Here is a 26,908-nt window from a genome sequence, read left to right as displayed (position 1 = left end):
ATGGGTGGCTGGAGAGAAGCGCTCCTTCACTAGATCAGGAACTGATTACTCACAAGAAGCTGGGCGTGGGCTTACCCAGGTGTGGGTGGTTCACACAGCAAAGCGGGGTAAATTGGGACCCAAGAGTGAGGAACTGAGATGACACAGATACACACTAGTATAGATTGCAGGGGGCAGAATGTCACAACACTATGTAAAGTGTATTTCTGCATATGTCTTCAATAAAATTGCAAACATTTTTCAAGAGTACACAAAAAACAGGGGAAAGTTTCTTAGATTCTTGTATTTTTTTCCTATATTATTTTAGAAGAACAACTGCAATACTGATCTATGACTACCCGTTTGTCTGGTTAAATCACTATCAGGTTTCACGGTCACTTATACTAATTTCTATGGACTACAATGACACAGATTGCAGCTGATCAAATTACAGGTTACTTAATAGAGTTAAGGAAAACATTTAACACAAAGCAAGTTTTGTTTTCCCACTGGTTTTGCAGAAAAGTGAAATTTTCATTTGTTAACTGCTTGTAGTTTTACAGATTTTTTAAATAAGAAAACGAATCTGTCATCAAAAACTATCATGCTTACTAAGGCCTACATTTGGAAATCATAACAGCATATGAAGGCAACATTCAGTGTACATTCAGTCTGCTGCATTACTTGGTTTCAAACGATTCTTTACTGCATGCTCAATGGTGCTCACCATTACATTGGTGAGACCTCAGCAGGGGAAGGAGACTGCGAGTATAAGAAAAAAATTAAAAAAACAGTAGAATCTTGTTTAACTCAATCCCAGTTAACAAAAACTCTGAGTTATTACCTGACATTACGGCATGCATGAATCAATTACATGAAATTATTATTCAGAATGATTATGGCCCCAAAATATTTCTATAGTGCTTTACATTTGCCAAGTGCTTTACCAACATTAATAAATACCCAACTTTCCACACCTCCCTTGTATTTACATATGCATTATAATCTTGTAATTGCTTTTTAACTAGATACCTGCACATTTAAAAATATTTAGGAACACCTGCCTTCTTTTTTCTTACCTGTAGTCCTTTGTATGCTAGAGCTCTTCTATAAAAAGCTTTGACATTAGCGTCTTCTAGCTGAAGAACACGATCACAATCCTGTTTAGCCTCTTCATATTGACACAGTTTTAAGTAACAGAGAGCCCTAACAATAGAATACAGTTCTATGTAAGGGAATTGTAACATATTGCAGTGCCAACAGTTTCTGACTCTCAAACGTTAACAACGTTGCTTGTTAGAATTCAGCACCAATTATTTTTTTTAAAAAAAAGCTTTGGAGTGCTTCAAAAATATTTATAGCACAAGTTATTACAGCATTGGGTTTATAATATTTCCACATGACCAATTCCTACAGCCTTTTCTCAAGCAAAACGCAATGGAACTTGCACGGTTAAATTAAACACATGGGTAAATGTTTGCAGGATCAAGGCCTATGTCAGCATAATTCCCCCAATACTGTAATGGGGCATTAGTTTGATAGTGGCTAAGGAAAAAAGAAAGCCACCTACTAAATCACTACCACTACTTGCTGCAGCACTTTGCAGCTAAGTATTACTTGGAGGTCTCATATCCAAATACTGACCCAATCGAATCCTGCTTAGTTTGTAACAGCTAATGGGATTAAGCAATTCTTTCAAAATTAATACTGCTGCATTACCATTTCTACCTATTTCTTGCCAAAAATGAATATTTTTCTGTGAATTTTTTCCCCATATTTCAGATGTTACTATCACATATCAGTTTTTAAATAAAAGACACTGATAATCTTGGAAAATGGAACAAAATACTGTTACTACATTCAGGTCACATTACAAATTCAATAAAACTCATTTGTGCAATTGGGTATAGAAATCTGCACAACACAATAAGGGGTTAAAGAGCAGCTTTGGGCTTAGGCTGCCCTGCCTAGTCTCACCTATGAGGCATGCCAGAGGAGTTTCCTTAAAAACTCAAAAATAGTTCTATTTATTCCCCATGCTCCTTGCATTCGTGTATAGACATCTAAGATGGTGAGCAGATTCCACCACTGATTTCCCTCTTGTTGCTCCTATGATCCTATTGTAATCTTTTGTGTTCCCTGCAATATCTACCCTCTGTTAAGGTTGCCTTTTTTTAATACTTGTCTGTGGCCTTCTGTCACCTGCCACATTTGAGCCTAGTTTAAAGTGCTCATTAGAATGGCAAGTAGACGCATGAAGATACTCTAACCCTTGTTGGTCAGATGGACCCGATCTCTTCCCAGCAAACCTTCTCAGAACAGCATCCCTTGGTTGAGGAAGCTGAAGCCCTTCCATCGGCACCACATGTGCAGCCATGTATTTATCTCCAGAATGCACGTGTCCATGACTGGGCCCTGATCCTCAGCCAGGAGGATGGACAAGAATACAACCTGCACCTCTGGCCCCTCCACCCTAGCTCCCAGAGCTCTGTAGTCACTGCTAATCTGTTCAACGTCAAACTTTGGGCAACTGCAAAGTAGTCCAAGGTCCAAAAAGAGATTGGATATCAAAGCAATATGGAGTAACAGATCTCTGCGCACAGTGGCCTTCAGCAGCCAATCTTTCAAATGGGGGTAAACAAAAGCATCTTGATTCCCTCATGTGAACCACTACCATAAAGGGAGATACTTTGTAAAAATTCTGGGTGCTGTGGAGCGGTCAAATGGGTCCATCTTGTACTGGGAATGGTTTCTGTCCACCGCAAACCAAAAGATATTTGTGATGATTGTTACAAACCGATGTATGAAAATATGCATCCTTTAAGGCAAGAATCGCAAACCAATCCCTGATCAGCCGTAAAGAAATTAAGGAATCCAAAGTCCTCTTTCTGTGTTGCCTTTGAAAGGCTGCGGGTATTGTTGATGTCTCTGATTCCACAAAGAATAAAACAATGAAGGCTAGGGATGGGACTGTCTCTGGTACTGGAAAGGAGGCATAAAGGGCATCCTCCCAACAGAGGGAATCAAACCAAGAGCGCAAACCATCAATCTTGTATCATTTAGTTTTTCCATCAATTAGCCTGTCTTTTCACTGAAAAGACCCTCCCTTTCAAAGGAGAGTACTCCAGCTTACTCCTAGTGTCTAGATCTGGATAGGATGAATGAAATCACACGTACCTCCTCATAATCACAGCAGATATCAATTCTCTGGCAGCAGAGTCCAAAATGCCAAGTACTCCCTCAGGGCCTCTTTTGACTACATTTTGGTCCTGCATTAAAATGCCATTTGCCGACCTTCTTCTGTAGTCAAGAAAGTCTTGTAAAAAAACAAACAGTCATCTCCCATAAATGGAATTAGTAGCAGGCCATGATTGACTGATAATTTGCCACCCTAATACTGAAGGTGGATGAAGAGAATACCTTTCTTCCCAATGAAGAAGTTATTCGAAAAACCATCATTACTGCACATAGTCAGTAACTTCTTCTTCTTCAAGTAGTGTCCCTAGGGGTGCTTCACTGTAGTTGAGTCCCAAGCAGTATCACCCTTTGAGGACTGGGACTTCGGAGTTGAGTTAGTCACAGATGACAGTATTGTGGAGCCAAGACTGCATCAGAGGCAGAGTCCCCGGTGATCGCATAATGTTCTGCAGAGGTGTGGACTGACGCCCATGTTGTCACTGTGCAGATCTCTGAGATGGGGACATCCTTAAAGGAGGTGATAGATGAGAAGATCGATCTTCTGGAATGCGTACACACATTACGAATTTGGTAGCACTGTCTGATGCAATTCGAGACCCACTTGGAGAGTGTTTGGGCTAGTATCGCTGAGCTCTTAGACCTTTCTGCCATGAAGAGAAATAGTTCAGAGGACTTCTTGAAAGGCTCTGTGCTATTGAGGTAGAATGCCAGGGCTCTCCTGATGTTTAAGATATGCACTATGGCCTCCATATTGTCTTGGTGAAGCTTAGGGTAAAAGGCAGGAAGGCGAACAGACTGATTTCATGTGAAACGAGGTGGTCACTTTAGGGATGAACTTCAGATGAGGCCTGAGCATAACCTCATCTGTGAAGAACACTGTGTATGGAGGTTGTATCATCAGAGCTGCTATTTCCCCTATTCTGCTAGTCAAGGTAATTTAAATCAGAAAGACCATTTTCATTAATAGGCATGCTAGTGAACAGGTGACGAAAGGTTAAAAAAAGCCTAGTCAGCCCTTTCAGCACTAGATTTAGGTCCCATGAGGGGGTAGAGGAAGTCAGGGTTGAGGGAAGAGGTTTGTTATTTCCTTAAGGAACCTTTTAGTGGTCGGGTGCAATAGTACTGATTACCCCTCCAAGCGTTAGTGAAATGCGAGGTGGATTCTGAGAGAGCTCAGGGATAACCCCAATTTTTTTTTAAAAGGTCAGGGCATATTCCAGAATATGTGGAAGAGTTGCTGACACTGGAGAGATTTGTTGGGACGTGCACCAAATCTGGAACATTTCTGCAAATAAGAGTGTCGTGTGGAGAACTTTCCACTATGTAGTAAAACCTCTTGCACTCCCTTTGAGCATGAGCTGTCTTGGGACAGCAACCATGTAGGAGCCATGCTCTGAGGTGGAGGATTGCCAGGTTGAGATGTATGGTAAACCCCTTCTCCTAAGAGAAGGTGTGGAGTGGCCAGAAGGGAGATTGGTGGGCACATCGCGAGCTCCATCAGATAATTTTGTACCAGATCTGTCTTGGCCACATGGGAGCAACCAAAATTACATAAGCTCCACCTCTCTTTATCTTTAGTGGGACCTTCAACAGAAGAGGAAATGGAGGGAAGGCATAAAGAAGGTCCTTGTCCCACAGGAAGAGAAGAGCATCGCCCAGAGAGTGCTGACCAATCCCTGCTCTGGAACAGTATGGCGGACACTTCTTGTTCTGGTAAGTGGCAAATAGATCTGCGGACGGTGTTCCACATTGTGAAAACAAATTGTGAAGTACTGACTGGTGCATCTCCCACTTGTGGTCATGTGGGAATTTGCGATTGAGTTTATCTGCCATCGAGCTTTCGGACAAGGTGACATTATGAGAGATGCACCAGTTCCATAGTTTCATCACCTCCGAGCATAGGGAATGCAACCTGGCTTCTCCCTGTAAGTTGATATAACACATGCAAACTATGTTGCCTATTAGGATCTCTGGATGTGATCCTGTTATTAAAGGAGGAAACGGGCGCAGGTGTTCCTGACCGCTCTCAATTCAAGGAGATTGATATGGAAGGATATCTCTGCAGGTGATCATTTGCCTTGTGTTGTAAGACCGTTTAAATGCATGCCCCATCCAATGAGGGATGTGTTGGTGGTAAGGAAAGATGAAGGTGGCACCTCAAAAAAGGGAGTCCCATTGCATGCATTGGCCAGGTTCTTCCACCACTCTAGGGAGTTGTTGATCCTGGTGAGCAGTGACAGGTTTGTCCAGACTGTGTCTGTTCAGACTGCAAAATCGAACTGAACCACAGCTACAGGCATGGCATATGAAGTCTGGCAAGCGGAGTCACCACCGTGCTTGCCACCATATGCCCCAGGAGCTGGAAGTAGATTGTGGCTGGCATTTGAGGGCTGCATTGAGCTGGTTCTATAAGTGAGACCAGGGATAGAAACCTTTCTTGAGGTAGGAAGGCTTTGACCTGTAGCACACTGAGGTCAGCCCATATGAACTCTAAGTGTTGCACTGGTGTGAAGGTCATCTTCTGGGAATTGATCTACAGGGCCAGTTCTGTGAACAAGCATATCGTGTCCTCGGTGGCTTGATAAGCCTCCTGAAGTGACCAAGCTCTAAGGAGACAATCGTCCAGGTAAGGGTAGATTGTTATCTTTTGTGATCGTAAATGAGCAGTCACCAAAAAAAACCTTTGGAAAACATGCTTGGAGCCTATGAAAGTCCCAAGGGGAGGACTCTGTATTGGTAGTGGTCGTGTCCCAGAGTGAACCTGAGAAAACATCAATGAGCTGGCAGTATGTGAAAGAAGGGGTCTTGTAGGTCGAGGGCTGAAAACCAATCTCTCTGTTTCAGTGATGGAATGATCGTCAATTAGGTGACCAACTTGAACTTCTGAGCTTTGACAAACTTGTTGAGAGCTCTGAGAACCAGGATGGGTCTCCAAACTCCCTTCCTTTTGGATATTAGGAAATAACAAAAGTAGAACCCCTTGCCTCACAGGTGCTGAAGTACTGATTCTATGGCTCCTAACTGCAGGAGGTGATCTATCTCCTGTCATGGCAGACTCTCGTGAGAAGGGTCCCTGAAGCGGGATGGGGAAGGATGTTGTGAAGGGGGTAGGGGAGGTGAAGTGGACGGAATAACCTGATTTGACGATCTCTAGGATCCATCTGTCTGACATTATGTGCTCCCAGGCACTGCAGAACGCTACCAAACTGTGGCCAAATGGTGTGTAGGCACATGTAGTAGTAGGGAGAGGTCTCGCAGTGCCTCAATCCACCTGTTGAAAGGACTGGGAGCCCAAAGGCTTCCGTTTTGGGAATTTCTTCCTTTGGGGCTCATAGTGCCATTGGGAGGAATAAAACCTCTGTTGGTATTAAGGGCTAAAATGTCTGTTTTGCCACAGTGTGTAGATTCCCAGTAATCTGACAGTGGCTCTGGAATACTTCAAGGAGTGAAGGGAGGTGTTGGTCTTCTCTGTGAAGAGCTTGACACCCTCAAAGGGAAGGTCCTCCACTGAGGTCTGAACCTCCTTCAGGAATACCAAGAGATGAAGCCATGATGCCCATCTCATCACCACAGCTGTGGAGATGGTCCTGGCAGCCATGTCAGCGGCATCAAGGGCCAATTGCAAAGATGTTTTTGCTACTAGCTGCCCTTCCTGGATGATGGCCTTGAAGGAGTCCCAGGAGCTCTCTGGCAGTTTATCAATAAAGTTGTGCAATTTATGGTAATTCGTGTAATTGTACTTTTCTGTAAGCACCTGTTACATGGCAATTCAAATCTGTAGGGTGACTGAGGAGTACACCTTCTTACCAAAGAGATCAAGGTGCTTCCATTCTCTATCATAGGGTATTGTCCTAGAGGGGTGCTGTTGGCCACAAGAGTTCACAGCATCCACCACGATGGAATTAGGTGGCGGTTGGGTGAACAGGAACTCTAATTCTTTCACAGGGAATAATATTTTTTGTCCAATTGCTTGCATATCGGGGCCTCCGGAACCAAGTTTTGTCACACCGTCTTAGTTAGATAGGTCTAGGATGGCCTCGTTAATTGGGAGGGTGATTTTGGACGCAGATGAAGCCCGGAGAATGTCAATAAGCTGGTGGTGTGTATCTTTAACCTCCTCCAATGGTATGCGGAGGGTGTCGGCCACTTTTTTCGCCAGCTTTTGGAACAAATAGAAGTTGTCCACCGTGGAAGGAGGTGATGGCATGACTACTTCACCAGTGAAGAAGAGGATATGGACTCAGGTATTGCCTCCTCTTCTGCGTCTACCTCCTGTTCCTTTCACATTTTGAGGTTCTGAGGCCCACGATGATGTGGCTGAAGGAACATGCGTGGAAGTTTCTTGGGTAATGCTCGATGCCCCTCAGGCAAGCTGTTGATGCGCTACCCAGGGTCCCAGTATGGCCACCGTGGTAGCATAGGTGGAGGTGCCACGGGTGATCTACCAAGATGGTGGTGGTGCCATCTAGTGGTACATTCCTGGAACCTGCTGATATTGGGTCCCATATGGAGCTTGGGAAGAGTATTAAGCAACGCCTTCTGGCTTACTGTATGATCTCTCACTTGACAATGGAGGGGCATGGCATGATTGCCTGCCGGGAGATAACCCTTTGTCGGCTATGGTTCGGTGCTGTGATCTTGGTACTGAGGGGTGGAGAGTCTCCCTGTAGCCAGGTCCCCGGCCTGATAGAATTCAGCCAGTACCAAGTGTCCTGGCATCGGAGGTGGTGCTGTGGGAGGGGGAGATTGGAAACTTCTCCTATATCAATCTCTCCGATGCCAGATGGGCCCAATGCTGTTGATGGTACAGACATCAGCTCACGTACCAGAAGTGTCTTAGTTTGTTTGCCTTCATCTCTCTGTATGGAAGGTTCGGTGTCAGCAGTGCCGAGTATACCAAGCAAGATGGTGATCGATTTCGGTTATCCCTAGGCTAGCTTAGGGGTACTTCCTTCTTTCTTTTCAACTTATAAGAGAAGTCCCTTGACCATTTCTTTGACCTACTGTCCTTCAAAGTGGATGGTTCAGGGGAAGACTCATGCCCACCAGAGGGTTGGGATGGAGAGCCACCTCCACAAAAATGATTTTTGGTGGAGCTCTCCGTCCTTGCAGGATCTTGGTCAGAGCTGCTTGCAGAGGGAGCACTTTTGTTGAATGTGGCTCTCACTGAGGCAGCGAATGCACTGGAAGTGCTTGTTCACGACCAGGATCACCTCATTGCAAGTGCGTCACTTCTTCAAGCCTGAAGAGCCAGGAATACCCTTGTCTGGGAGGGGAGGGGAAGTGAGGAGGATGTCCCCCACCAGGGGTCGACACAAGAATGAAGTCTTCTCTTTCTTCTTTTTAATTAAGGCACAGCCAAATAAAGTCAGAAAAAAGCTAAAAGGTTTTTAAAAGCTAAAAATTAACTATGTAAAGGAGAGTTAACAATCCACTAATGGACAGCTAAAGGCTTTGTCTCTAGCCAGGGGCAGTTCAGAAGGAACTGAGGACGGTTAGCCCATGCGTGCTGGCTAACCTCATGGCACAGCACAAGAGACAGCACATGTGCAGGCCCAGTGGAAACTACTACCGAAGTTCTCTGATCAGCATTGCAGGGACGCAGACACACCTGCAGTGGAGCACCCATAGGAACACTACTCAAAAAAGAATCAACCTTTTCCCTTCCTTTTCAGCTGGGTGGAGTATCATTGTCCAGATCCTGCCCTGTAATTGGCAGCAGCCACCACCAGTGATTTAGGGATAGAGTGGGTATCAAAGCAGGAAAATCCCCTCAGAGGGTATCTGATCCAACTTGTCAGCTTTCTTAGGATGTGCCTACACTGCAATAAAAGACCTGCAGCATCGAGTCTCAGATTCCAGATCAAATGACTCTGTAGCTTAAGCTAAAAATAGCACTGTAGACATTCTGGCTCAGATTGGAGCACAGGCTCTGGAATTCCATGAAAAGACAAGGTTGACCTGGACTATGAGACTCAGTGTCGCAGGTTTTCTTTTGCAGTGTATATATGTACCCTGAGAAGCAGGTTGACAAAAAGCAGACATGGTCTACATGGATTTAGCCAGCTGTAGCAAACCATCCAAAATAGGTAAGGATATCCTACTCTTCAAAGTAGCACCAAGCATATAAAACACTGGGTGAAAAGTCTCTCCCATAGGTACTGCAGGAAGATTTAAAAAGGACACCATACAATCCACCAAACTGTGGAATTGCATAGCTTCCTGTGACAGTGTGGTCTAGGCCCTGAGGCCCCCTCCAGGAGGCCTCGTGGCTCTGCCACACCCCGTCCCAAAAAACAGCAGTGGAGAGGGTCCTCCAAGCTGCCTAGAGAGGCTGTGTGAGATGCAGCCAATCAGAAAAGGGACTGCAGGGAGCAGCCAATCAGGGCCCAGCAGGCTAGTACAAAAAGAACTGCAGAGTCAGAGGAGTTAAGATGGTATTCCTGGCTGACTGAAGGATCTCCAGGACCTTAGACAGAGCACCTGCTGGGGGAGTGAGAAGGTTGGCAGCTCCTGGCTGGCAGCTGAGACTCAGGACAAGGCCTCAAGGTAAGGATGAAGAATATGCTGGAGCCACGAGGAGGTGGCCCAGGGAATCATAGCAGCGATGCATTTTATCTAAAGGGACACAGCGGATGGCTGCTACCTATAGAGTCCCTGGGGTGGGACCCAGAGTATTGGGCGGGCCCAGGTCCCCCCATTAGCCACTGGGGAAGTGGCCCGGCCTGGGTCTCCCCCATTAGCCACTGGGGAAGTAGCACATGCTCCCCATAAGGGAAACTGAACTATTTAGTGACCCAGCTGGAGAGCTGAGGCCAAAAAGGCCCAGAAAGGACAAAAAGGGGAGGGAGCCCATACTATACCATACTGCTCCATGTAGTAAGAAGTGAGAGCTTAAGGCCTGTAAAACAGGCTAAGGCCTAAATGGAAAAAGCCGAGTGAACAGAAGTATAAGGGGGTCACTCAAGTTAACTGAGACTGGTATAGGAAAGTGCTGATTCTGCAAGGTTGTAAGACTGCCAAAATATTACTAAAATATGTAGCAGGGATAGGAGGTACCAAGATACTAACTCTCTGAAATGACACTTTTATGGGTAGAAATGATACATGGAGTGGCGGTGCCCAAATCAGCCAATCAACGGAAAAAGGTGGTATTAGACTACGTCAGGAGGGTGGCAACTATCTACGTGAAAGGGGGCAGACCGAAAGTGTATGTAACAGTGTATAAAAGAGGGTGTCAGAGGGAATACCGGTGTCCCGTCTAGGGGATAACGGAAAGTCCCGCCGTTGGGCCGAGACCATTGTAACGCCGCCTATGCGAAACTGACCCAGAGATACTCTAAGTCATTTCTCATTGTGCCGCACGCAATAAACCTGGCCTGGGCGCCTTCGTTGCTCAGCTAAACTGTGGTCGTGTCGACTCATTTGATCGTGAGAGCCGTCTCAGTTTCCTGGCCAGAGCTGGGACAGCATCTACACAGGGACACACGCACGCAGCCTACACTGATAAATACCGGTGACCAACACACCGACTACCACACTCCATACCAAAGCAGAGACAATTTGAGAGAGCCCAGAAGGGGCTGAGAGAAGGTTCAAACCAGGCTACTGTGATAAGCCCTGCTGGACTGATTGAGGATCGAGCCCAGGGATAGGGCTGAAGAGAAAGACACATTAGAGGGCATTGAGATAGCCCTCTGTTAGACTTGTATCCCAGAAGGGGTTTGATTTGATTTTTACTTCACATACAGACTGTATGTGACTCAGCCAGAGTCAGAAAGGGCTGAGTTGCCGAAGACCCACCACAAACTGAGACAGAGTGCATTCATAAGCACTTGGACATGGGATTCTCATGAGAGATGAGTGCCACCCCATTACACGTCCTCAGAAGGCGAGCAGGCCGAAGCCAAGCCTACACATTCATCTGGTGATAAACAGGGTTCAGAATCAGTTTCCAAATCTCCTACTCAAAGAGGAAAGTTACCTCCTCATCTTCCTCTTCAGAAAACATTTCTGGCATGACTATCTATAACGTTGGCAGATCTGGAAGAGTCTGATCCAAGGATCGCAGGACTGCTGCATCCTTTGCAGAAAAAACATTCCCTCTCCATCCACACAGAGGGTAACTGAAAAATTCCTAAAATGGCCCTCAGGACTGCCAATCTCCACAGCAACTGGGGTTTGGGAACATTCCTGCAGGATGCAGACCATAGGGTGATACAAATCAAGCCACAGGTCTTTACATTTTTCCTCTGTTTTCCTCCTGGTAAAAATCCAGGTCTGGATCAGAGATAGAATGCAACACAGATAGCAGTGGTTCCACAGGAAACTATGGAGATGCAGCTCTTTGTGGAGACCCATAGGACTCCTAGGAGTAAGAAGCACAAGGTGTTCCAGGGAAGAACCAGAAGCACCCTCTTTCCAATTCTTCCTAACAGGAGATGAGGCAGATGACCTTGGGAACGTGCCTTCTTTTGGAAATCTTATATTTTATATTTGGAACTAATGAACATACCAGAGCCAGGAAGTGAACTTAGGCTGCCAAGGTGACAAAGCTCCCTGGGACCAAGGATCTAGCTGGAACAGACTTAGGGACAATAATGGATTTGAAGAAATGGAGAACATCAGATCCAACATTATAAACAAATCCATTTCCCTAGCTATTGAAGCCCAGGATGGAACAGGCCTTTGCTTCGTAACTGTAGTGGTCTTGTCAGAATCAGACAGATCAAAAAGTTCTGAGGCATAGGAACTGGCACTGCTAACAGATGCAGTTATATCCATAAGCCTCTTTTTCTTCGGTGCCAGGACAGATGTAACTGAAGGAGCTGATGGCTCTGATTCTGGCACCAATTAATTCCATGTTCCTGGATCTGGAGGTGGAAATCAGAACTGACACTGGTCCTGCAGCTTCAGTTCAGCCAGGGTCAAGTATATGCAAAACACGAAGGTTGGCACCAGTGATGATGGATGAACGGTCTCTTGACTTCTCTTTCAGAACAGGGGCAGTCAGAGCTCACAGTTGGTCTTCGGTTTGGACATGCATAGCTTTTGGAGCTTGGAAGAGTGAGCCACAAGAACACAATCTGGCCTTGACAGGGGTTGCAGCCTCTTTGAACCCTTCCATCACTGGAAGCCACTGGAAGCCGCAGGAGCTGAAACTGGCCTCTTAGATCCTGTATCTGAGGACTGAAGCGATTCAAAGGGTATAGCCTCAAGAGTTATCTTGAGATGGAGGAACTGCAAACTAGTCACCTTGTTCTTGCAAGCTCTGGAAGTGAAGGTCTGACAAATCGAACATCCAGAAGGTGAATGTCCTCCTCCCAGGCACCTGAGACCCCACTGCTGTCGTCAGAAGCCAGCAAGACAGTTGGGCAAGAAGGGTACTTCTTGAATCCCACCTTCTTCTGCTTCGATTCTGTCATAACCTGGAACCAGGAAAAACACTATCTAAGAAGAGAGAGGCTCTGGCGTCAGAGAGACTAGAGAAGTTCACATCTGTCGCGGTAAACTACTGGAAGGAACTGAGGTGGTGAGAGGGCTCCACCTCCTATATGGCCTTGCCCTCAGAACGTCAGTGACACTGAGTGGAAGACCAGGGAGCATGAGTGCTGTAGCTGGCACTGCTAGAAGAAGCTTCCATCGCAAGACACCATGTGACACTGGGCCAAGAAGGGTTGAGCCTAGCAGGGTGAAATAACCCAAAATCAACCTTTAAGGATATGTTTAAAGGTATACAAATGGCAATTAGGGCTATTCATTGTAAATAGCTAAGACTTTGAAGTTAAATCCTGCATTGATAGAGTTTAGAAGTAAATACGTCTGATCACCTATAATCTCGCTAGTGATTATCAACATAAACAAATAGTTCCTGTCTGTCATTATACTCTGTTAGTCAAAAATCAAAGGAAGATATTAACATTTAGATGGAACTCAAGTATAACAATACTATTATTTTTATTTCTCTTTTAAATTTAAGTAGTAAATACCTGTGAATGGTTGTAAATTGCCGATTGCGTTATATTAATGCAGCTAGTTACCGGTGAGCATAAAAATTAGATGTTACTTCAAAGCTACAAGTAATGACCTATTATGCACCCAAGGATTACCTACTGTGATACCAACTGTCAAGAAGATCTCAATAAGACTGCACAGATCTATAAGACTCTAAGGGACTGAGCCTTTTTATCTCAAATCTGTCCAAGCTTGTCAGGGAAAGACTGGATCTCAAAATTGGAATCCCAACACCAGCTTGGAATCATCCTGCTAATTCTCATGGAAGAATTTGAATGAACTCTGTACATGAACTATTTAGACTTCATTTCTCTGGACTGCATTTCTAACAAAGAAGCTCTAAACAAGGAATAATGACCCCCAAGCTGTTTGGGTAATTTCCAGAGACTTTGCAAATTAAGAATTTTGCAACTCAGTTATCATCCCTACTTTGAAATTGATTTATGAACTTTATTTTCACCTGTGTATATATAATGAGATTTTAACCATTCTTTCTTTCTTTTTTTATAATTATTAGTTTAGTTAATAAGCATTGGCTTTAAGCATGTATTTGGGTAAGATCTGAAATATTCATTGACCTGTTTGGTAATGTGTCCAATCCTTTGGGATTGGTAGAATGTTTTTACGTATGATGGATAAAGATTTTCAGTAATCCCCATCATATTTGACTTGGCTGTCTGGATGCTAGCCAAAGGGCTAGATAGTTTCAAAGGGACTGTTTTTGATTGCTAAGTGACCAGTTGTAGAAGCTGTTTGTTGCTGGCTTGGTATATTTTATGGAGGAAAATCCACCAGTATTTAGGGGTCTCCCTACCCCATTCTTTGCAGTTTTGCCCGTTTTAAGCTATCTCAGCATGGCTCCCCATAAAGGCCAGTGTCACACTCCACAATACAGTGCAGTACCCATAAGTGGAAATATGCAGAACCATTTGAAGAATGATAGATAAGGATTAAAATAAAAACAATAGTTATTTGAACTACAACGAAACTTGGGAAAAATCTAATTCTTTGTTTATATAAAAAGATGACTCAGATGGCACAAAATTAATATCTGCAGACACAAAAATAATCGTCATAATATATTCTTATTTAGTATACTTGAAAGTGTGGAAGAGATTTCAGCTCTTTACCTGTTAGTGTAGATAGTACATTCCTTGGAATTTAATTTCATGCACTCACTGTATTTCATTAGAGCTTCTTTATATTTACCCTTCTTCACAAATTCATTTCCTTCATTCTTAAGGGTCTTGAACCTCTCTTCAGCTTTTTCACCTTGACAACAAAAGGACTAAAATGTTATTTTAAAGGCTACCAGTTAATTAAGGGTAGATTAATAATCCAGATTAAGCAACAATCCACCGCCCCTGGAGTAGTTTGAGGGTCCTATCTCGTCTCACTGCTCCAAAGAGTGAACAAATTGTACCAGGTATAAACCTGGCACAGCGTATGCTCTCTAAAAATGCTGCTATACATTGGGAGAGAAGGTAGAGCCAAGGTTCCATATATTCACCACCTCCATCCTCCCATTCACCTCTGCATGCTCAGGAGGGATGACATAGCTGCACTACAAAACCTGCTTCCCCTCCTCTGCTGCTACCAATATGGGATGAAGTAGAGCTGTATGGAGGTCCCTCACATACCTGCACCACCTCACTAGCCAGAACACAATTTGAGCCTAATATTTGTTTTGAAGACAATTCATCTTTCACAATGCCTATGGTAAATTGGCAACTGATAACAACTAATAGGATGTCAGTAGGGATTAATGATAATTAATAAACAAAAACAATTTTATATATTATATATTATTGAAAAGAAAAAACAACAACTCTGAATGTGTTGAAGCAAACTAGTTGTGCACATACTTTGTCTACGTAATAATGTGTTCCTATCATGTAGGGTAGATAAAAATCAATTACTTTTTTAAAATAAAAAAAATCAGATTTTGATTTAAACTGAATTTTTTATTTAAATTAAAAACAGGGTTTTTAAAAAAAATAAAAACTTATTTAATATTAAATTGAAGTTGACAACCTGTGTTGAGGCCTATACCTATAAGCTAACATCAAAAATAATATTAAGCAGTACATATTTGGTGCCAAGTTTTAAAGAAAGTCAAACCACTGAACTAATGGAAGTCACTAGCGAAGTACCTGAATTTGAAATGCTAAACCAGCTTTTGAAAGCAGTAGCCTTTTCTGTAAGTACACGAAGTATTTTTTCAGTTTATTCAACTAGTTATATGACTAATGCATTCAAAGTTAAGAAATCAAGTGGGAGTTGAAAAAGCATGAAAGCTTGTTTTCCTCTTCAAAGCTATGAAATAAAGACTGGGCCCTGGGGATTCAGCGGCAGTCGACGGAAGTTACGCAAACTACACAGAGTAGCTTATGTAACTCCCATCGACTGCTGTGCTTCCCTTCTGCGCGCCGTCTTCACTACACTGCGCCGATGGGAACTGCATTCCCATCGACGCAGCGCTAAGCTACTTGAGGGGGTGGTTTTACTCAGTCAACTTCCTGATCGATTGAGCGGGTGTACACTGACCGCTCAATCGATCAAGAAAGATCGATCTGGCGGCGGCGACTTTGCCGCCATCAGTATAGACATACCCTAAATGTGAGATATACTAGTTCTAAATCCTGAAGGACACAGTGATCAGAAATAATCAGTTCAATTCACTTACTACAGATGATAACTTCCTTTGTTTAATAAATCAGTTTTCAAATGCAAAAACACATTTTGATTGTTATGTATCCAGCGCATTTAAGGTAGTTTAATTTACTAATTTTAAAAAATTCTGGGTTTTATATTAATTGAATCTGAATTTCAATCCAAATAGAGCTTGACACAAATCACAAGTAAAAAATTAATCTAGTAAATAGAAAATAGTGAATGATGCATTTTTTAAACATAATAAAAATCCAAAAATTAAGAAATTTGAATAAATGTAAGCTAAACTACATAATGGCTTAAATGTATATAGATTTAGTGTATCTTCTTGATTAGCAAAAAAGCACCAAATTTAGCATAAAAGCGGTATTTAGTTGCGAATCAACATGTTTTAATGGTTACCAACCAAAGAGAATCAACTTTTCTTTAGGAAAATAAGTACAAACGGAAAACAATTAAAATTAACTGAAATCATGATTAAAATCAGTGAATTAAAATCACTTTGACTTTAATCAATCCACCCTGGTTACACTTGTCCTCCCTCCCACATTCACTCCTTCTGTTACATCATTTTATTGCATCTTGTCTTGAATTAAACTATAAGTTTTTCTGGCAAGACCTCTTTCTTACTATGCATTTGTAAAATGCATAACACAATGGGATACCAGTCCTGATTGGGGGCTCTAAGCAATACTGTAACACAAATCATTAACAACAACAACATAGCCCTTAGTGTGCAGTAAAGAAAAACTAAATTTACTGCTATTAAAAATCCTGCCAGGCTTAAGCTTGTAGAATTTCTTAGATTCAGTAAATATAAAGAGACCCACATGCTTGACACACTGTATACATAAGGATCATTTTAGCCAATAATGAAACTAATAAATTCTAGGGGGAAAACATGGCAGCTATTCTGCACCAGAAATTCTAGACAATAATGTACTTCAGGGAAAATAAAGAGTAACTTATCCACTTGAAATCAGAGGGGAATTAGACAGGCAACATGTAAATAGCCTGAGTCAGAATGTGACCAGAACACCAGGACTAATGCTTCCAAATGCTGCAAAGAGTGCCAAGAGACCATAGTTTTATATCTCATCTGAAAGAAGTACTCTCTAGTAGCCCTGTGTTCAGGGGTTAGCCTACTGGAGGAAGTGATTATGCAGACTTGATTTAATTCCTTTGAAAATGAAAACAAAAAGGTTACTAACCTGTTCTGTAACTGTTCTCCTTTGAGATGCATTGCCCATGTCCATTCCACTTCAGGTGAGTGCCCATCCAGTGCACAGTTGTCAGATTTTTCCCTCAGCAGTACCCACTGGGGTGGCACATGCAACCTCAACTGCCTTGCATCACCTTGCAAAAGAAAGGCATAGCCACCCCAACTCCCCCGTTTCTTTTTTTTTAACAAAAGACTCCAATAGAGAGGGGAAGGAGGGTAGGAATGGATATATGCCACACATCTTGAAGAACAACAGTTCTTACTAACAGGTTAGTAACCCTTTTTTCCTCTTCAAGTGAATGCACATGTCCATTCCACTTCAGATGACTTCAAGCAGTTCGATTTGGAGCGGGGGGATCGGAGTCTCCCTGAATAATGATTGGAGTATAACACATCCAAATCTGGCATGATCTCTTGATTGCTAAGAGATGACATGTGACACAAAGGCATGCACCGATGACCAAGCAGCCACTGTGCAAATGTTCAGAATAGACAGCTAGGCCAAAAAAGCTGCAGAGGCTGTGTGAGATCTGGTTGAATGTGCTAGCACTCTATTTGGTGGCAATACATCAGCCAAGCTGTAGCACAAACAAAGGCAAGAGGAAATCCACAAGGAGATCTTTTCAGAAGAGACTGAAAGGCCCTTCATTCCTTTTGCAATTGTTATGAACAATTGAGATGAGAACCTAAATAATTTAATCCTGCCAAGTAAAACATTAATGATCTTCTAACGTCTTAGTGTGAAGTTCCTCCTCATCCCTATGATTATAAGTCTTAAAGAAAGTTGGTAAACATATTAATGCCTGATTGATGTGGAAGTGAGATACTGCCTTGGTGAGAAACTTTGGATGAGGGCAAAGGAATATCATCCTTGTAGAAGCCCATATATGGAGGTTCAGAAAACTAGTGCTTGTAATCTGCCCACTCTCCTGGCCAAGGTGACTGCAACCAAAAAGGCTACCTTCACAGAGATGGAACAGTGAACAGGTACCCAATGATTCAAAAGAAGAACCCATTAACATTGTTAATACCAGATTTAAGTCCCAAGGAGGAATTGGATCCTGTATTTGATATAACTAGACCAAACCCTTCAGAAATCTAACTGTCATAGGGCTGGAGAAAAATGAGTGATTCTCAATTGGTGGGTGGAGAGCTGAGACAGCTGCTAGATAGATCTTGATGGAACTAATGACAAGACCTTGTTGTTTCAAGGTATAACAAAAATAGTCCAACACTTGATGGATCAGAGCCCAGACCAGAGAAAAGTATTTTTGCTAGGACCAAATGGAGAATCTTTTCCACTTTGCCAGGTAAGTAAACCAGTAAAAGGCTTTCTACTATTTAAAAGTACATCCGCAACCCCCTGTGAACAAACCTTCTCCTGAGGAGTTAGCTCAGAGCATCCAGGCAATCAGGTGAAGGGGGTGGCTATGGTCCTGAGAGATTAGGTCTGCGTCCAGTGGAAGGGGCAATGAAGCTCAGAGACAGGGTCAGTAATGTGGCAAACCAACGTTGCAGAGGCCACATTGGAGCTATGAGTATGACTCAATGCATGATCCTGCCTGATTTTCAGTAACATTCTGGACAGACGTGGAACTGCAAAAAAAAAAGAGTACAGGAGCTTGTTTGTCCAGGGCAATAGGGAAGTATCCAGCAGAGACCTTAGGCTCTGACCTGCTCAAAGGCAAAACTGATGATACTTCCTGTTGACTGTTGTTGCAAACAGGTTCGTATGGGGAGCCCTCTACAGTTTGAAAATGAATCTGGCCTTATCTGCAGGGAGACACCTTTTGTGGTGACTGATGAAAGATCTGGTTAAACAGCCTTTCAGCTTGAACACCCAGAAGGTGAGAGGCCTTGAGATGGACTGAACTGATAATATAAGAGTCCTACAGCCACACTGTATCCTGGAATAGCAGAGTCAAATGGGCCCCTCCTTGCCTGTTCACACAGAACACAGCTGCTGTATTGTCTGTGAGAATGAGCAGATTTCTTCCCTTAATATGGGGAAGAAAGGCTTGACAAGTTAGCCAGATGGCCCTCAGTTCTCTGACATTTATATGTAGAATTAAATCCTAAGCAGACCATAAATCTTGAGTCTGCAGGGACCACAGGTGAGCCCCCAACCTAGGGCAGAAGCATCTGTAACTAGGTCAAAGTTGGTTGAGAAGGAACAAACAGAACCACCGCCTCCCCTTTTCCCCCTCCCCCACACACACGAAGGGTCTATCCACCAGTACAAAGAGACCAAGATTTGAATGGGCACCTGACCCACCATGTCTAGGGGATGACTCAGAGAGTACACAGACAGCAGCCACCTCTGCAGCTTCTGGAGACACAGCCTGGCAAGCATGTAAGTGCATGAAGCCATATGCCCCAGAAGTCTGAGGCAAGTCTGTTTTGTCATGATAGGATGGGCCTTCAGGTGTAACCCAATGGTCAGCAACATCTGGAATCTTATCTGGGGAAAGAAGGTCTCGGCTTCTGCAGAGTCCAAGTCCACTCCTGTAAACTTTATCTTTTATACAGGTGACAGGACTGACTTCTTTGTGTTGATGAGCTACCCTAGGATGTTGAAGGTGGATTGGATGACAGACACTCTGGACAGCACCTGCACTTTGGACTGGCCTGTCACCAACCAATCGCTCAGGTAGGGAAATGTGAACTCCTGACTTCTTCAGGAATGCTACCCACCACTGCCACACACTTTGTGAATGCCTATGGAGCTGCAGACAGACCAAATGGCAGAACTGTAAACTGGCAGTGGGACTGATTTACCAGAAACCTGAAGATTTCCTGTGGCTTTGATGCACTGCCACATGGAAATATGCATCTTTTAAATCGAGGGCAGCATACTAGTCTCCAGGAAGGGGATAATGGAAACAAGGATGACCATGCAAAACTTAATTTTCTTCAGATGTTTGTTGGTATGTCACAGATCTAGTATGGGTCTGAGATCTCCCTTTCAGGATCAAGAAATAATGGATCAGAGGAATAAAACCCCTTCACTCTGTATAACTGAGGAACTTCCTTTATGGCTCCCAACTAGAGAAGAGATTGCCTCTTCTAACCTTGTGACAGAGGTCTCTGAAAGGGGATGGACAGGGAAGATAGAAATGTGAATAGAAAGAAACTCCACTATGCATATGATCCACTTGTCTCTAGTGATGTTGGACTACACACTTAGGTAGTGAAATAACTGGTTGGCTAACAGTGAGGTAGGAAAGGCTGGCACTCCAGAAATTAATAGGCTGACCTCGACAAACATGTCAAAATGTTTGCTTAGAACTCCCAGGCAGTCTGGATGAACAAGCAGCTGTTGCAGAAGAAGAAGAGGATGGGGGGGGGGTCTTCTATAATATCTGCCATTTTTCCTGGCCAGGTCTTTGTGACGAGGTGTGAAAGCAGGATAACACTGAAGCTGCTGAGGACAGAACTGCTTCCTCCTTGGTGCATAAGTGCCCAAATATTTGAGCATTGCCCTGGAATCTTTTAGGCTATGCATCTTGTCATTTGTCTTCTGATAGAAGAGAGATAACCTGTCAAAGGACACGTCCTGTATCATCTGTTGGACCTCTTGAGGAAGATCCAATGACTGGAGTCATGGCCATCTGCATATCGTAATGGCCAAAGACATGGCTCTAGCTGCCATGCCAGCAGTATCCAAACCCACACTCTTTTTTGTCTTTACATTTAATATATTGTCCCAGAGACTAAAGTCAGTGTCCCAACAAAGACTACTGGTTAGCAAGACTAGGTTGAAGACCTACTGTTGAATAAAGTGTTCTGCTAAAGAGATGCTTGTTAGCATCCTTTTCTTTTGGGATAGATGCCTGTTAAACCTGGTATTCTCTCTCATTGGCAGCTAAGACCAACAACAAACCTGGAAGGGGGTGAGTATAAAAATGTTCATATCCCTGTGAGGAGATAGAATATCTGCATTCTGCCCTTTTTTGCTGGGGGGATGGAGGGTGGGGAAGGTGGAGTCTGCCACAGCATGTTAGTGGGCTCCAAGATAGCTTCATTAATTGGAGTGCCACTCTAGATGGTCCCACAGAAGCTAAGATGTGAATCAGCCACTGAGATCTTTCTTCAACCTCTCCCACCTGGATAGTCAGAGTGGAAGCCACCCTCTTTAACAGGTCCTGATGAACCCTGTAATCCTCAGGGGGCGATGAGGCACATTCCAACACCACTGCACTGTCAAGCGATGAAGAGGAGGAAGACCAACCTGACTGTGGTGGAGCCTCCACCAATTTCTCTAAAGGGAGATCCACCAGAGCAATTCTCTCCAGCTCGACACCATGCCTGGAACTGGGAGTGATCTCCCGCTCTACCTGGTGTGGTAAATCTTGGTACCTATTCAATGAAGCAGAGCAAGGAGTTATGACCTGGAGTTATGCAGAAACCCTTCTGGGGTTCAAAATGGCCATTGGTAAGGCACCAGAGCCCATAAGTTTCTTCTTGATGGCCAAGACAGAGCCTCCAAAAGATACCAACAATAATAGGTAGTAGAAAGAGAACAATGATGTTTGTGGTGCAGGTGTGACATGTATGGTTGGAAACCCGTTCCCAGAGAGTTGTTATCAGTGGTTCACAGTCAAGCTGGAAGGATATATTAAGTAGGGTTCCACAGGGATCAGTTCTAGGTCCGGTTCTATTCAATGCCTTCATTAATGATTTAGATAATGGCATAGAGCAGCAGTTCCCAACCTTCTCGAGTGTGCAGACCCCTTTTCAACCTCCAAACATTTCACGGACCACCACATGCTACTAGTTTTATTTGAAATTGTATATTTTCTTGGTGAGGATGTTGTTATTTTTCTTTTCCGTGGACCTCTGGTAGTAGTCTTGTGGATCACCAAGAGTCCACAGACCACAGGTTGGGAACTGCTGGCATAGAGAGTACACTTATAAAGTTTATGGACAGTACCAAGCTGGGAGGGGGTTGCAAGTGCTTTGGAGGATAAGATTAAAATTCAAACAATCTGGACAAACTGAAGAAATGGTCTGAAGTTAACAGGATGAAATTCAATAAGGACAAATGCAAAGTACTCCACTTAGGAAGGAACAATCAGTTGCACACATACAAAATGGGAAATGGCTCCGTAGGAAAGAGTACTGCAGAAAGAAATCTGGGGCTCTTGGTAGATCACAAGCTAAATATAAGTCAACAGTGTAACACTGTTCCAAAAAAAGCAACCATCATTCTGGGATGTATTAGCAGGAGTGTTGTAACAAGACTCGAGAAGTAATTCTTCTGCTCTACTCTGTGCTGATTAGGCCTCAGTTGAAGTATGGTGTCCATTTCTGGGTGCCACATTTCAGGAAAAAAGTTGACAAACTGGAGACAGTCCAGAGACAAGCAACAAAAATGATTAATGTCTAGAAAACATGACCTATAAAGAACAATTGAAAAAACTGGTTTGTTTAGTGTGGAGAAGAGAAGCTAAAGGGGGACATGGTAACAGTTTTCAAGTAAAAGGTTTCACAAAAGGTTGTTACAAGGAGGAGGGAGAAAAATTGTTCTCCTTAACCTCTGAGGATAGGACAAAAAGCAATGGGCTTAAATTGCAGCAATTTAACATTAGGGCATTGGACATTAAGAAAAACTTCCTAACTGTCAGGGTAGTTAAGCATTGGAATAAATTGCCTAAGCGGGTTGTGGAATCTCCATAATAGGAGATTTTTAAGAGCAAGTTAGACAAACACCTGTCAGGGACAGTCTAGAAAATACTTAGTCCTGCCATAAGGGCAAGGGACTGGACTAAATGACCTCTTGAGGTCCCTTCCAGTCTTATGATTCTCTGAAGGGACTGACCTTGGAATCCACAGATGAAGCAGCCTCCTCTGACCAAGGGAGGACTATTCCCATCAGTGCCAAGGACTGATGTTGGGAGCTGGAGCCAGCGGTTCTGGTGAGATAATGATTGGCGGACCTCTGGATGGTACCACATGAAGTGGCATGTAGGGAAATGGAGGCACCCTCAATACCCTATGCTGGGACGAAGACAAAGTTACAGTAGGTGCCGATACCTGGCGAGAAGACTCTTGGATTGCCAGCAAAACATGCACAGAGAACTCAGCAGATCCTGAGCTGCCAGATAAGCCTCCGGAGTACACAGTACTAAGACAGTTTCCTGTAGTGTTGAATTAGATGCAGCCACTTCAGGGTCGATCTTAATGGCACTGGTGCTGGGGTCAGAGTTGACAGTCCCTCCTGAGAAGAAAACTGATCTGGAAAGTGCTTTGCCCTAAGCATGCTTGTCCACATGCTTGCTGAATTTTGGTGCTAGGTACCTCGATCTACCAGATACTGAGCCCTTAGATGCTATCTTCTGGTCCCTCTTCCTAGGTAATGGGCAGGGCAATCAGCTCCGAGACTCAGTCAAAACTGGGGGAGCATTTCTGACAGATGCAGACATGCTCGGTACCCACTCCAAGCAAGAAGGCTCCAAAGGTGGACACAGGACCACCTCCATCAGAAGAAACTTCTGTCTTCTGTCTTCTTTGGTTTTTGGATTAAAATCCATGCAAATTTGACACTGATCCTTGATGTGAGTGTCCTTGAAACATGTCAGGCAACTGGACAGTGAGTGACTCACTGGACATTTCTTGCAGGAATGTCAGAGCTTGATGCTGGTGACCAAGGTACACCCTGGCCAACGGGAACTGAAGTGTTTAAAAATGCTTTAAAAGAAAACCTATTTCTATAACTAACACGGTAAACTACTAAAACAAATACCAACTGTACACAAATATGAGGGGAAAATAACTGCAATACTGCATTCCAACAACCATCACAGGCAATAAGACAGAACAAGAGTGGGTTGGTGGTAGCTCTGCCTTTTATACCTTCATGCAGTGATGTGAGGCAGCAGAGGGTGCATATGCTATCCCAATGGGTACCGCTAAGGGAAAAATTACTGACCACTGGGCACACACACATCTGAAGTGAATGGACATCTGCAATCATTCAACGAAGAATGCAAACAAGGCCAAATCTACACAATAGGGTCAATAGGCAAATTTTATATCAGACTATCATCTTTTGATGGAGACAATTATAACTAATTTAATTAATTTTCAGAACAGATTAGACCTTATCACTAGAAATCTGAGCACTTCTCTCCATGATTACCTGCCAATTCTTCCTCATGGAAAGACTGTTACAGGGTACTATAGCCAACACTTTAATGCTTATAACTAGAGAGGTTTACATTAAATAGGTAATTTTTAAATTGTAATTCAAAACAAACAAATTCCATTAATCAATTTACAAAAAGGTATACCATCAACACTTACCAAAAGCACCTTTTCAGGCTAAAAATGTAAACATTTATTAAGCAATATATCTAATTGAACATAAGAACTGCCATACTCAGTCAGACCAATAGTCCATCTAGCCCAGTATCCTGTCTCCAACAGTGGCAAGTACTAGAGCTGCAGGGGGAGTGTACAGAGCAGGGTAATTTTGGAAAGATTCACCTGTCTTCCCCTCCGTGTTTCTGGCAGCCAAAGGCTTAGGGTAACCTGAACATTGGGTTACAACCCTGACCATCTTAGCTAATAGCCATTGATAGACCTATCCTCCATGAACTCACCTAGTTCTTTTTTGAACCCAGTTACACTTTTGCCATTACAACATCCCATGACAATAAGTTCCACAGGTTAGTTGTGAGTTGTGTGAAAAAGCGCTTCCTCTTGTTTGTATTAAATCTGCTGTCGACTAACTTCTGGGGGTGACCCCTGGTTTGTGTATTGTAGGAAAGGGTAAATAAAACATTTCTCTATTCGCTTTTTCCACTCCATTCATGATTCTGCAAACCTCTATCATATTCCTCCCTCCCCCCGAGTCATCTCTTTTGCAAGCTGAACAGCCATAATCTTTTAATCTCTTTGCATGGAAGCTGTTCTATACCCTTAATTATCTTTGCTGCCCTTCCACGAACCTTGCTTCTTCAGATAATATTCTGAAAAGCAATGGTATGCTTAACTTTTGTTAAACTATATTCCCATTTTTCTACTTGTACATATATGCATATACTATACATACTATTAATCTCTGATTGTCTGTCTCCACTGAAGTCTGCAGACTTCTTTCGCTTCGACTCTGAAGTAAAGCTTTCTCCATCCCATTTGTGTAGTTGAGCTGAAACAGGGACAACTGGAATTGGTGATAGCTTCTCTCTCCAACTTGGACCATCTTCGGCTATTAAAGTTCTTGTTATTCTGAAGACAAAAACATACACATGGTTTTTCCACAAAAAAAAAAAATTTTTTTTTGTTTAGTTATTTTTTGTACAACTTAACCTTAATTTTAAAAATATCACTGCTCTTCAATTCTTCTACTAAAATATTTAAGTAGCTATCAATAAAGGGACTAATTTCTAAAATTCTGATAGGCCAGGTCTACATTACCACTTATTTCAGTATAAATTACATTGTTTGAGGGTGTCAATAAGCCACCTCCCTGAGCGACATAAGTTATGCTGACCTAAATGCTGGTGTGGACAGCATTATGTTGGCAGAAGAGCTTCTGTGTTGTGGGGGAAATTATAGTAGTGGAGATGTCTACAGGTTTTGCATCTGTTGTTCTGGCAGGGTCTGGTGCTGCTTTGATTTGGCGTATTCTGGTCTGTAGGGAGTTTGCTTCTGATAATGTGGTTGGCAAGGGGGTGTTGTTTGAAGGTCAGAAGAGGGGGTTCTGGAAAGATTTCTTTTAGTATGTGGTTCCCATTGAGTATGGGTTGTAATTGTTTGATGATACACTATGGATTCCAGTGTGGGGCGATAGGTGACAACTAGGGGTGTGTAATCAGAGAGGTTTTTATTTCTGTATTGAAACAAGTTCTCAGGCTTTTCCATGATGTGATCTACTTCGCTGGTGGAATGTTCTTGTTTGGTGAAGGCAGTTTTAAGTGTGTTGAGGTGTGTAATCCAGACTTTCTCCTTGGAGCATATTTTACGGTATGTGAGTGCCTGGTTGAAGATAATATTTCTTGGTGTGTTTGGGGTGGTTACTGGATCTGTGAAGGTAAGAGCCATTGGTTTCTTATATATAGTTGTTTGTAGGGTTCCACTGCTGAAGCCCATCATGGTGTCCAGAAAATTGATGCTAGTGTAGGAGTGTTTAAAAGAGGATATAATGGATGGGTGATAGTGGTTAAAGTTGTGCTGGACATCTATGAGATTGTCTAGGATGTCTGTCCAGAAGAGGAAAATATCAGATATTTCAGATATATCATTGTTTTGATGGTGCATCTGTTCAGAAATTCTTCTTCAGTGGCCCATGAAGAGAATAGAGAACAGAAAAAGATGATCATGACGACTCAAGACTTCCAAACCAACCGCAGACAGTCATTGCAACTAATGGACAGCCAGATGACCAAGCTCTTACATGTTTGGGTCATGTAATTCGAAAACCAGTATGAGTCAGACGCACGTAACAGACTGATACCTATTGAACTTCAAAGATAGCATGATAGTGCAAACACTGTATATGGTAGGACTGTAGAACTTAAAGGGGGGAAATATAATAGAATGCTATTCTGTATTATACTGTTCAGCCACTATGTTGCAATGTGTGTGAAATATCTTATTTAAACAAACCTCAGCCATACCTGAGAAAGCATTAAAGGATCTTATGATGAACACATCTGGTGTGTATAAGCAAGCTCATTCATGGCAGCCAGTGAATAAAGACACTGGATTTATGGTTTATTACCACAATCTGTAACCCACTAAACACTACCCCCAGTTCCCCATCCCTCTCCAAATGACTGGAGAGGTGTTAACAGACCACTTTACCTTGAATGGTCC

At 43.1% G+C, this 26,908-nt stretch overlaps 1 protein-coding gene across 2 annotated transcripts in view; it reads right to left on the bottom strand.

Moving 5' to 3' along the window:
• SPAG1 (sperm associated antigen 1) overlaps nt 1-26,908 on the bottom strand; it is a 62,839-nt gene that overhangs the window by 6,268 nt on the left and 29,663 nt on the right. For both annotated transcript variants that reach the window (XM_067537239.1, XM_067537247.1), the window contains exons 14-16: nt 25,143-25,318; nt 14,322-14,463; nt 1,059-1,185 (exon numbers count right to left, since the gene is read on the bottom strand). In XM_067537239.1, the coding sequence (XP_067393340.1) occupies nt 1,059-1,185; nt 14,322-14,463; nt 25,143-25,318 (445 nt within the window). The remainder of the gene's footprint in view (nt 1-1,058; nt 1,186-14,321; nt 14,464-25,142; nt 25,319-26,908) is intronic.

Source organism: Emydura macquarii, unplaced genomic scaffold, assembly GCF_026122565.2.
Source record: "Emydura macquarii macquarii isolate MOO-44397 ecotype Brisbane River unplaced genomic scaffold, CSIRO-AGI_Emac_v2 contig_383, whole genome shotgun sequence".
Taxonomy (NCBI): Eukaryota; Metazoa; Chordata; order Testudines; family Chelidae; genus Emydura; species Emydura macquarii.
The sequence above is the reverse complement of the archived record's forward strand: the minus strand, read 5'-3'. Positions and strand labels throughout refer to the sequence as shown.